Here is a 12044-nt window from a genome sequence, read left to right as displayed (position 1 = left end):
ACTTTTATCATCTATGAGGCCCCTTTCAACTCTAATACTGATAAAAAGTCAAACTTTTTTCAAATTCTCAGACTTCACCGTGAATCAGAATCACATAGAGAATTTCTGATTCAGTAGATTAATGGTGGGGCTGGAAAATCTTGCATTTCTAGCAAGTTTCTGGGTAATGTTGGTGCTGCCCATCCTGGGATCTTATTTTGAGAGCCCCCTGGTCTAGAATTCTAGGGACTGAAACTTACAGTCAGGAAGCTGATTTTACTATAGGTTATGTTCAATTTGTTTGAAAGAAGTTGTTAAAAAATTTTTTTAGCCGAAGTTTGACTCCCTGCAACTCTCACTATTGATCTAAGCTTTGCCTCTGGAAAAACACAGAATAAGTAATCTCTTTCCATTGTTCAGAGAGGTCCCAGAGCTTTCCATTCTAAATCCTCCATGGAGGAATCTCATCCATACTCTTTGAAATGTGGTCCAGTGCCCACTGACTGCTTGAGCATTCTCAGCAATAGGGAGCTTATTCTTTTTTTAAAAAAAGTTAATTTATTTTTAATTGGAGTATAATTACTTCACAATATTGTGTTGGTTTCTGCCATACATCAACATGAATTCACCATGGATGTACATATATCCCCTCCCTCTTGAACCTCCCTCTCACCTTTCCTCTCCATCCCACCCCGCTAGGTTTTAACAGATTGCCGGTTTGAAGGGAGCTTATTCTTTTGCAAAGCATGGTTCTGATTTAAAAACTAGAGCCTCATCTGTCTTCTTTTGGAGGAAACAGTAGATCATATTCTCCAGGGAATCACATCCTGGTCCCAAGAAGTACATGTCAGGGACTTGGAAGCTTAGTGAGAGGGTCTCTCTTTAAACTGGTACAGCAGAGCAGACAGAATGGGCTCCGAGCATCTGAGATATAAAGAGGATTCACACCAGATCTCTAAGATGGGGTGAGAAAGGAGTCACCCCCCACCCCACTGCCTCTTTTACCCTCTCTGTTTGCTAAATACAGGTAATCTGGGTCTGGGATGCAATTAGTCACATTTCTTTCTTTCTTTTTGATCTATTGGGGACCTGAAGGTGAATGGAGAGGACAGCCATTCGGGAGTTGACAGAAGGAGAATACCAAAAGCGCTGTGTCTGAGTCAGCGGCCCAGCTCTGTCTCTAGTCGGGTGGGGAGTCAGCTGTAAACAGTCTGATGACAGTGGTGTCTGGAGGCCGCCTCGGAAAAGAGATTAATCTCCTGGCATACAGTATTACCTGCCTCTGTTGCAATTTCTTTCTTCGCCTCTTTCTACCGCTCCTCCAGCATCCCTGGCAACCGGCCGTTATCTGCACTGGCTAGTTTGGAGGCAGCGTGTGTCTCTGAAGCCTGGGGGATTCACCGCTTTCCCACCTCAAGCCTCCCAGCACTTCTTAACTCACCTCCTTGATCTTCTCTTGACTTCCTGTAGCCTGAGGCTGTCCTACTCTGACCTTCATAAAAATCTGCTTCCTTACAAATCTTTCCCTTACAGGTGGCTTCTGTCAGCCTCCTGCAGCTGGGCCAAGAGACTGACAAGCTTAAAACCAGAAACCGGGAGTCCATTTCTCTGCTCATGCGCTTGGTATGTATCTGCTCTAAGTTGGTCGGAGAGGAAGGGCCAGAGGAAGGATCCTCTATAGGGTTCTTGGCTCCCTACCGTGGTTATCACCCAAAAGCACTAACTAAGAATTTAATTCTGCCTGAAGGGGTCTAATCCTCACATTCTGGTTAACATTCTAGATTTGTCCTGTCATCCCAAGGTAGAGTCTTTGAGGATTTCTCTGCGGCACAGTGTCTTCCTGGCCCCTAGCTGACTGGGCCCCTTTCCCTGCAGTGCTCTTGAGTGTGATATGGAGGAATAGCTCACCCCACCATGGGGATGAGCTCATGGACGGGGATGTCCCTCATCCATAACTACCTGTCCAATGCATCTTTGATTTTACTTGGCCACTTCCTACCGCTGTATTTCTTGTCCTTAAGAGAACCATGAAGAAGGTTCAGCTGGGGGAGTTCAGCTGGGGGAGGAGGAGGGGAGCCCAGAAGAGGGAAGGGAGTTTTAGCTGAAAAGCTGTAAGGCAGGGAACCAGGTGGGACACGAATCAGGCAGTTCCTGCTATCTCTTCTGTTTCCCAAGCTCTGGCCTTTCCCCTTCTTCGGTAGAAAGTTCTGGGAACTCTGACTCAGTTAACTTTTAAAAACCTTTTACTGTTGATCCTGTTTCCCTCTTCAACATGCTTACTCACTCTTGTTCTAAAGTTTGATTCCCTAGGTTAGCTCTGCACTTAAAAGTGGGCAGGAGGGGCTCCTGCTCTGGGCCCTGGGTTTAAGTGACCCTTCCTCTGGCCTGTGGGGAGAGGACAGGCCCACCTGGAGCCTGTGCCCCTCCTCAGAGCTCCCGCTAAAGACTTCTTGGGCCTCAGAATTCTTTCCTGAGCAGCTCCAGCCCACATGTAGAGCTTGTCCTGCACTCGAGTCCATCCTACTGAGGCAGACTGTGCTCCAGAGCCCATGGAATGTGTGGCTGGAGTTTAGATGTGCAGACAGGAAGATTATGTGTGTCTACAAACCCCCCAAACTGGGGTGGGAGGAGAAGGGGTACCTGGCTGGAGGCTGATTCCCTCCCTTCTCCCTGCTCTGGTACAGAACTCTGAGGGGTCTAACGATTCTAAATTCAAACCTGTCTTCCATGAAATTGTAAAGGTACACTCAGCCCTCCATATCCACAGGTTCTCAGCTATGGATTCAACCAACCATGGATTGAAACTATTTTGAAAAACATTCCAGAAAGTTCCATAAAGCAAAACTTCAAATTGCCCACACCAGCAACTACTTACATAGCCTTTACATGGTATTTATAACTGTTTATATAACATTTATGTTGTATTAGGTATTATAAGAAATCTAGAGATGATTTAAAGAATATGGGAAGATATCATAGGTTATAGGCAGGTACTATGCCTTTTTATAAAAGTAACTTGGGTATCTACAGATTCGGGTATCTCCCCTGAATTGGTTCCACAGGTGGTCTGGAAACTAATTCCCTTCCAGTGCCCCCATGACATTGAGGGATGAATACATGTTGCAGATGTTGCCAGAAAGAATATACTATTTTATCATGTGGTACTTGTACTCTCGGCCAGGCCCATGAGTATTAGGGGCGAATGTGCCTGGGACTCCCTCTGGGTCTCCTTCTTTGAATACATAGGCACTCAGTGCTATCTGTGTCTCAGTTTCTCTAGCTCGTAAAGGCCTAGGTTGGGCTGATGAAGGGTCATAATGAGGAAGAGAAGAGAATGGACTTGAGGTGCGGGGCTGTGGTGAGGAGGTGAGAGGGCAGGGGAGGCCAAGGAGGGCTGAAGGAGGGCGGCAGAGCACGGTCTCAGAGCAGCATGACCTCTGCGTGCGTGTGTGCTAAGTCGCGTCAGTCCTGTCTGACTCTTTGCGACCCCATGGACTATAGCCCGCCAGGCTCCTCTGTCTATGGAATTCTCCAGGCAAGAATCCTGGAGTGGGTTGCCATGCTTTCCTCCAGAGGATCTTCCCTACCCAGGGATCGAACCCAAGTCTCCTGTGGCTCCTGCGTGGCAGCAGATTCTTTACTGCTGAGCCACCTGGGAAGCCCAGCATGACCTGGGGCCAGTTAATTAACCTTTCTGAGACTCTGATTCTTTAGCTTTAAAAGTGGGCAGTTATCCTTATGATGGGCTTCCCTGATAGCTCAGGGATTCTTGGTTAAGAATATGCCTGCAATGCAGGAGACCTCAGTTCAGTTCCTGGGTCAGAAAGATCTGCTAGAGAAGGAATAGGCTACCTACTCCAGTATTCTTGGGCTTCCCTTGTGACTCGGCTGGTAAAAAAGTCCATCTGCAATGTGGGAGACCTGGGTTCAGTCCCTGGGTTGGGAAGATCCCCTGGAGAAGGGAAAGGCTATCCACTGCAGTATTCTGGCCTGGAGAATTCTATGGACTGTATAGTCCATGAGGTTGCAAAGAGTTGGACAGGACTGAGTGACTTTCACTTTCACATCCTTATGCTAGAGGGGTGAGGGTTCATGAGACAGTTTATATAATAGTGCCTGGTACATAATAGATGCTAAACTAATGTTCCCTCTCTCTGCCGCTCAGTTTAGTTTCTGAGTGATTTAGGCACGCCTGTTCCTTGTCCTTGGACAGTTCCCACCTCTGTGAGGTTGGAGGAGATTCTGTACAGTTGCTCACCACTGCCTCCTCCCTCTGCTTTGCGTTTCCCCCCACCGCACCAAGTGTGGCAAGGTGTCTGCCCCTTGTGGCGTCACAGGCCTGCAGAGTGGCTGGAACAGCCCTAGGACCCAATGCTTTTTGTAGGAGGGAAGAGACAGAGGGACTAGCTGCTGCAAAGCAATTTAAATGCAAATGTTTCCACAGAGAAATTGGAACTGACTGAAGGGAAGGAGCTGTATTCTGTGTAAGGAGGCTACTCATGTAGCCCCAAATCCTGTTCATGCGCCTCTCTCCCTGGGGTCTGTCTTGGCTGTCAAGCCTGGGCCGTGCCCACCCCCACTATTGTCAGACTTCCTGGAGTGGGTTTCACGGGGGAAGGAATGACTCTCTCATAGACTCATGGAATCCTAGGTGTTGTCAGAAGCAGATCAGATGCTGGCGGTTAGTCCAGTCCTCACCATTCCTAGGTGAGGAAACCGAGGAGAGGGAAGCAAAGATAACATCCATGGTCTCCCCCCAAATACATGGGCAGATTTGGGACTAGAACCCGTTTTTTGGCTTTCACTTCCGAGCTATTTCCACTGCCATGAATTTCCTCCAGTTGGGAGCCCTGTGATTTTCTGTGCTTAACAGAGCAGAGAATAGAAGTCTTGGACCAGTGGATCCTTCTTGAAGCCATCACTCATTTCCCCGTACCCAAGAGTCATATCCTGGAAAAGAGATCTTATCTCTTTACTGGCTTAAGGTTTTCAAAATCTTGCTTAGCAAGAAATTCTTTCTGCCATCCAACCTGAGATCAGAGCAACAGTTTTACGGGCGGATTTTCTCTCCTTCAGCCTGTGATGTCTGCTCTTCTGAGGCTGTTGTGTATATTGTGTGTGCATGGTTTGAGTATTGCAGTACCTTACAAATTTTAAAAACTGAAAAGGGCTTCAGAGAGAGAAAAACATTAGAATAGAGATGGTAGATCTCTTTCCTGAGTGAATTTTCAGGACTTGAAACCCCAGACATATTTGGGACGGCCCCTCTGTGTGAAATGCCAGAGGATATGGGACACTTCTCTCCAGAGCGTTTTTTAGTCCCGTAACCTCTTGGGCGAGGAGAGTATGGAAGGAGACACCCCGTTCCTTCTTCAGGGAAGGAAACCCTCTGGCCCAAGGCTAGGCTGTACGGCTCTACGGTAATATCCCCCTGCCCCCTACCCTCCATCTTACCCATGCATCTTGATCTATCTTTCTGCTTGGCTGTGGGGGCTGCAGGGATTTCCACAGCACACAGGCCTTCTAATTAAACTAATTAATCATGCCTGCTCCTTTATACAGCATCCATACTGTTCCCCAAGCACTGTGCTAAGGGAGGGAGGAGACTGAACCGCGTGGGCTCCGGGCCCTCTTGCTTGGCCTGCAGTGGTAATTGTGTTTTTCTCCGCAGAGCTTTGTCATTAGCACGTTTATGCGTTCTTACCTGCATCCGTGCTGCCCACTCACCCCTCATTTAGCCTCCAGAATGAGAGAGAACGGAGTTTTTCTGCCCTAGAGAAGTGATTCTTTCCTGCCTTCTGCTTCTGAGCCCTGCATATAACCCTGAGGAGGGGCTCAGGGGTCATTATAATGGAGCTGAAGAGAACATTGCTTTCTGAGAGTGAAGCGAAGTGACAGTGCCTTTGTACCCCATTTACTTGTAACTCTAATGGCCTCAGAGGGCCCAGGGAACCAAATGAAGAGGAACAGCGTGTCACAGTGGATGTCCTACCTGGGGTCCTCATCTCTCTTGGCCCTTTCTTTTCCAGGTGGTGGAGGAGTCCTCTTTCCTGACCCTGGACATGCTGGAGTCCTGTTTCCCATATGTGTTGCTTCGAAATGCCTATCGGGAGGTCTCCCGGGCCTTCTACCTGAACCGAGTGTCGGCCAGTACCCACTGAAAGGTCTTTGGACCTACCTAAACCCGTGCTGCACTGGAAGCTGTGGCTATTTTCTCAGAGGGTGGGAATGAGGTGGGGTCACTAGGGAGAGGATCAGCCAGAACTGGTGAAGAGGGAGATGGAGAAACAGCCCAGGGCTGAGAAATCATAGAGAACTGGGGCCAACTGGGGCAGGGGGTGGAGGGCTTTTTTCATGGAAAGGAGTTATGGTGTTGGGGCCAGGTATATGAATTTTTACAATGAAAAAAAAAAAGTGACCCTCAAGTATGTTTTCTATCTCCTGGGGACCAGAGCTTGAGTTCTGACTGGCATGGGTCTCTCCGACCTTCATCACTATTCTAGGATAATGTTGGCGGGCAGAGATGATCAATCATCATATTAAACCATAATGAGCTTATAACCCTCCCACTGGAGCTGCTATTGTCTCCTGCACATTCATTAGGACGATTATCTCTCTTCCTTTTCCAAATGTGTTCAGCAAGCATTCAGCCTGCTCCTCCTGCACTGCCAAGTAGTAGCAGAGGAACACTTTTTCCCTTTGTGGGGGCTCTTTTAGGAGTCGTGGGTCTGTTTGTCTGCCTTCAGCTCTCCAGCCTGCAGGGGCAATGAGGAAGTGCTCTTGGGATCCCGATTTTCACTGCCCCAGCTCTCCCCCCCCCGCCCCCCACCTCACCTGCCCTACCACACCCTTGTAGGTAAGAGTAAGTTCTCACGTCTCTAACTGGAACCCCTCCTTCTTTCGCTTGACATCGCCACAAACCAGGGCAGAGGGTCAGTCCAGAGTAATTCTAGGACAACTAATTGGACCAGTGTCACGCGAGTTCCCGTCACATACCATTTGGGGGTATTCTCCCTCCTAACTGGAGGGACTAACTTAACCCAAATCCCCTTGTCATCCTGGGTACAGCTGTTGCTCCAGGCAGGGATTTCTCTTCTGGATCTTAAATTTCACAGACCTCATTAGGTTACAGGGCCCTGAGAGTGGGTATACTTGAGGGAGTACAAGCTGTTTCAACCTAGCCCTTTCCTGCACTAATTAGAATTTCAAGTGTTGCAAAGCCCCAGGCGTTTAAGATAGCATTAAACTAGGTTTAGTTAACTCCCTGGCAGGAAACAGTGCCCCCCCCCCCCTCCGCCACCTCCCGCCATCCATCACTTCTGTGCCAGGGAGGACTGGAGCAACAGATCATATATGTCACAGGTCTGGAGTGGTTGGAATGGACAATATAAGTAAATAATTGATTAATTAGGGTCATGTCTATACTTCCAGGATAAAAGGGAAGCAATTTTTGGTTTTCAGCAAATCCATCCGGAGTTCATTAAAGCTATTTGTTAGCTGTGTTTAGATATGTGTGTGTTTGATCTTTATTTCTTGAGACCCAGGCTTAGCCAATACTTATTGAACTTGGCATCCATAATTAATACACAAGTTTTTCTTAGCAACAATTGTCTATTCTTTAGGATAGAATCATCGGAGGGTCCTGCTCCATGCATCAACTAATTGTCCTTCCGCACTATGGAAAAAATGTTAGGTTCTAAGGAGTGATGGCGGTCAGACCTCTTGAGACTGAGGAAGTGTTGATGAAGAAGAGAAAGCTCAGAAGTATCTGAGCAGCTCCCCTTGCACTCACTCATATCTCTGCTGGGATCCTCTGTTTGAGGAGCCAGGAGATCCTTTTTCCATATGCATGAGGAATGCTTAAGAGGACCGTCCTAGAGGACAGCAAGACAAGTTGCTGCAGGGGAATGAATAGAGAGTAGACATATAATACCTTTTTTAAAATTAGTTTTTATTGAGAAATAATATTGGGTGATCCTGTGTACCTTTACCAGTTTTCCTCAAAGGTAGGATCTTGCAAAACTATCCTATGCCACTGTAACTGGGAGGTTTTTTTTTTTATCACAAGTGGTTAAAAGTACTTTATCAACCCCAATCTCCAAATCTCCTTGACCCGATTGCCAGGATATTGACATTGGCATAATTCATTGATCTTATGTAGATTTCCCCAGTTTTTTTATACTCATTTCACTGTGTGTATTTAGTTCTGTATAGCTTTATCATGTGTAGGTTCAGGCATCTGCCACCATGGTCAGGATATAGGATGGTTTTATCACTACAGGGCTTTCCTCATATTGTTCCATTATGTCCCTCCCACAATTCCCTTTCCCTTCCCTAGCCCTTGGCAACACAAATCTGTTCTCCTTTTATAAAATTTTGTCATGTGACATAATGTTTTTTATAAACATATCATCACACACACACACACACACTTCTCTATCACATATACTTTTTCAAAGTGCTCTCACCACCTTCTGCAGGGTAACAGGGAAGGCTTTCCTATTTCAGGCCAGAAAGCTTATTCAGAGATGTTAAATGACTTAATGAAGGTCGCATGGATATCAGTACATTCGGAACTGGGACTCAAAGATGACATTCAGTCCTGGACGTTTGCTACCTGCCCCGACTGCCTCTTCATCTGGGAAGACTTAGTTGTTAGAATCCAGAGAACCTAGAATGAGAAAAATAGAAGAGGGTGAGGACATGTGGCCTTGACCACCTTAACAAAAGTTGACTGTCTAGAGGTGAAGGATGGCTGAGTTCACAGGACCCGTCAGCGTTTAATGGCACCCCACTCCAGTACTCTTGCCTGGAGAATCCCAGGGATGGGGGAGCCTGGTGGGCTGCCGTCTATGGGATCGCACAGAGTTGGACACGACTGAAGTGACTTAGCAGCAGCAGCAGCAGCAGCAGCAGCAGCAGCAGCAGCAGCATTTTAGGCAGTTTCCTTCCTCAGCCAGGAGGGTCTCTGACCTCTTACAGTCTGGGACGCAGTCCATGATGAACCGCTTTCTATGCTCAGATCCCCAGCTCACTTTAGGCCTAAAAGGAACTGCAGAATGAACATCAAGAAGAAATTCTGACCCCGATTGTTTTGTCTTGCAGGCAGAGAGTAGGTTCTAGCCTCAGCATTTTCATTAGTGCAGTGTTTTCATTAAAAACTCCATTAACTTGTTTGCGATAATTCTATCTCTAATGAGATAGAATTAGCTCTCCCACCAAACCTGGGGGTGAGATGCTTGCAGGGGAGCCCCTGTTCCCCTGGGCAGTAGAGATAGTGTTTCCCTCACCATGCTGTTCAGTCGGCTGAGTGGGTGAGGGTAGCCTTCATGTGCAGGGGATGGGGGTGGGGGACACAACTGGGCCTGGCCAAGGGGGCCTCACCGTTTGGCACTTGGCCTGGGAGGAAAAGAACACCTGTGGTTTAAGCACGGACACCGAGAGGGGAAGGAGGTCCCCGCTAGGGACAAGAGCGCCGGGACCTTAGATCCTCTTGCCTAGATCAATTCTCTTCCAATAAAGTTCGACTTTGAGAAGAAGCTGGCACATGGTTGAAGTCACTCACGTGGTTGGGGGAAGAGTGTTCTTCCAGTCCTCCGCCCCACAGGGCCTCCTGCTCCTCCTAAGTACCTGTCATCAAAGGAGACGAAGATGAGTCCCCCCTCAGCCCCCACATCTCAGTTGTCAAGTCCTCTCCCTCCCACCTGAGTAGGAAAAAGGAGCAGCAGGCCAGGGTGCAGGTTGAGGAAGTCAGAAGTTAACTTGAGCTGAGTTTGCAGCTCTGGAGAGATTGAGGAGCAGGCTTTTCTCTTGTCACTTTGGAGGGAGAGGATTGTGAGGCCGCCCCTTTAAATAGCATTCCTGTAGGAGGCAGATCACATCCAGCTTTCACCCGCTGCCAAAGCATCGGGGTGTGTTTTTTTTTTTTTTTCCCCATTCTCGATCAAACTCAGAGATTGTCGGAAGGGGTTGTGGGGTTAGGGGAGTGAGGAGGAAGGGTCTCCAAGAGGCAGGGGCAGTTTGGAAGCTGAAGAGAGAGGGATGAGGTTGGGAGAAGCCTGGGAAACCTGGGGGTGGGGAACAAGGGGAAAGACAGGGAGAGAAGAATGGTGGTCTTTCGAGACAATGAATGGAGCAGACATATCCTGTTCTTACCTCTCTAGGGGTAGAGTAAGGCAGAAATGAGATTGGATTAAAACAAGACGGATGAGGTTGAGATGAAAACCCCGGACTGGTGGTTAAAGAAAGCAACACAGAATGGAAGAGGGTTAGGAGACTCGGCCCTGGCTTTGTTACTTACTCTCTGTGAGTAGGTGATCAGTCTGTTAATCTCCGTGGGACCACATAATTTTTCTAGGCTTAGTTTTCCCACTTAAAGAAAGTTACTGATTTTATTTTTGCGCTGGGTCTTCGTTGCTGTGTGTGGACCCTTCTCCAGTTGCCGCAGGCCAGGGCTGCTCGCTGGGTGTGGTGCACAGGCTTCTCACTGCAGTGGCTTCTCTGTGGAGCACAGACTCCAGGCGCGTGGGCTTCAGCAGTTGAGGCACATGGACCTAGTTGTCAGGAAGCATGTGGAATCTTCCCGGACCAGGGATCAGACCTATGTCCCCTTCATTGCCAGGTGGATTCTTAACCACTTGACCACCAGGGAAGTTCCTTCCCATGTGTTAAATAAATGGGATTAGACTAGATGGACTCTAAAGCATCTTTCATGAATAGTGTATGTGTGTGTGTGTGTATGAATTTTCCTTTTCTTAAAATAGGTTAGAAGTTGGGGGCCTGGGAAGGCAGAGGTGAAATATGTCACCGTGTTAAGAAACATTGAAGGCAAAAAAGAAGAAACATTGACAGATCCCTCTCTTAATGGAAGCCTCTTTCCCACCTCTTCTGGTTGAAACATCTGCCCAATTTGGGAAGCTCCTTAGCTCTAACCCTAATTTCCTACTCAGAGCTCTTTCGCTCTAATTTTATTTCTCGGTTCTTTTTCAGCCCATTCTTTCTCAGTTGATAAGAAAGAAGGTGATTGCCCTCAAATTCTGAGGACCGAATTGTGAAGAAATCTGGTCCACATCTTAGATGCACGTGTGTTTTGGTTAGGACAGTTCTGCTGGCCAGGACAGGAAATGGTGTGTGCTAAAGTTATACGGACTGAACTGAACTGAACTGAAAGTTATATGGACAGAGCGGCTGAAGTCCAGTGTTCTCTCTGGTTTTGTCTCCCTCTCTGGCTTGCTGTCACCTTCAGCCCCTGTACTTCCAAGGAAGCTGATTCTGCTGATACTTCTGTGTCCTGTCAGATCTGAAGGCCTGACCTAACTTAACTGCCTAAAAGGCAATCCTTCTATGTTGAGAATCTTCACCCTGTCCACTTCTGTTCTTTTCTCTTCCATTGCTTGGGAAGGAGGGAGCTGCCACTTGATATTTAGGATGGAGTCCATACCTTCTCCTCATCACTCATCCTTCCAGCCTCCAGAGTTCTTGAAATTAAAGCTCACATTCTTTAATTAGTTAGTGGATCATGGATTAGTTAGTGAATACACATGCACTTTCTGTTCACAAAAGATTTCCGCCAATGCCAAAGTAGGTGGCCATTAAGGAGGAGACTTTAAAGGAATCCTAACTTCCTGCCAGAGTCCTAGGTAGGACTCACTTTGATGAAAGAGACTTTGCCCTGCTACAAGTCTTTAGTTCAGATTCCAGAGCATTCATTCTACAGATGTTTTAAAAAGCTAAAATGTTTTGTGTTGGGTCTTTAGCCATTGGATTTCTTTCAGAGAAGACAGAATAAAAGGAAAGGCTGCCAACTGCAGGGGCTGAGATAATATAGGAATGATTTCCTGGCCCTTATGGAGTTACCTATAATCAAGTCAAGACAGGGTGCTGCCTGCTCTGGTGGATTCTCTCTGGAAAGCGTTGGGCTTAGGAGAAACTACCCCCTGCCCGAGGCACCAGAGAGAAGGCCACAGGCTGGAGAAGTGTCAGGAAGACCAGCTTAGGGAACTGGGGAGAGGAGTGGGTGACCGTGGCCACTGAGAGCAGACGCTGTACTTTTCCGTTCAAAGGCA

The 12044-nt window shown here is 47.6% G+C and overlaps 1 protein-coding gene across 1 annotated transcript in view; it reads left to right on the top strand.

Annotated features, from left to right (window-relative positions):
* The window catches only part of NCKAP1L (NCK associated protein 1 like), a 44277-nt gene extending 36792 nt beyond the window's left edge, over positions 1–7485 (top strand). The window contains exons 30-31 of the mRNA XM_013963731.2: positions 1513–1602; positions 6009–7485. Of these exons, the coding sequence (XP_013819185.2) occupies positions 1513–1602; positions 6009–6140 (222 nt within the window). The 3' untranslated portion in view covers positions 6141–7485. The remainder of the gene's footprint in view (positions 1–1512; positions 1603–6008) is intronic.

Source organism: Capra hircus, chromosome 5 (assembly GCF_001704415.2).
Source record: "Capra hircus breed San Clemente chromosome 5, ASM170441v1, whole genome shotgun sequence".
NCBI classification, from domain to species: Eukaryota; Metazoa; Chordata; class Mammalia; order Artiodactyla; family Bovidae; genus Capra; species Capra hircus.
Note: the sequence above shows the minus strand (reverse complement) of the source record. Positions and strands in the feature narration are given on the sequence as shown.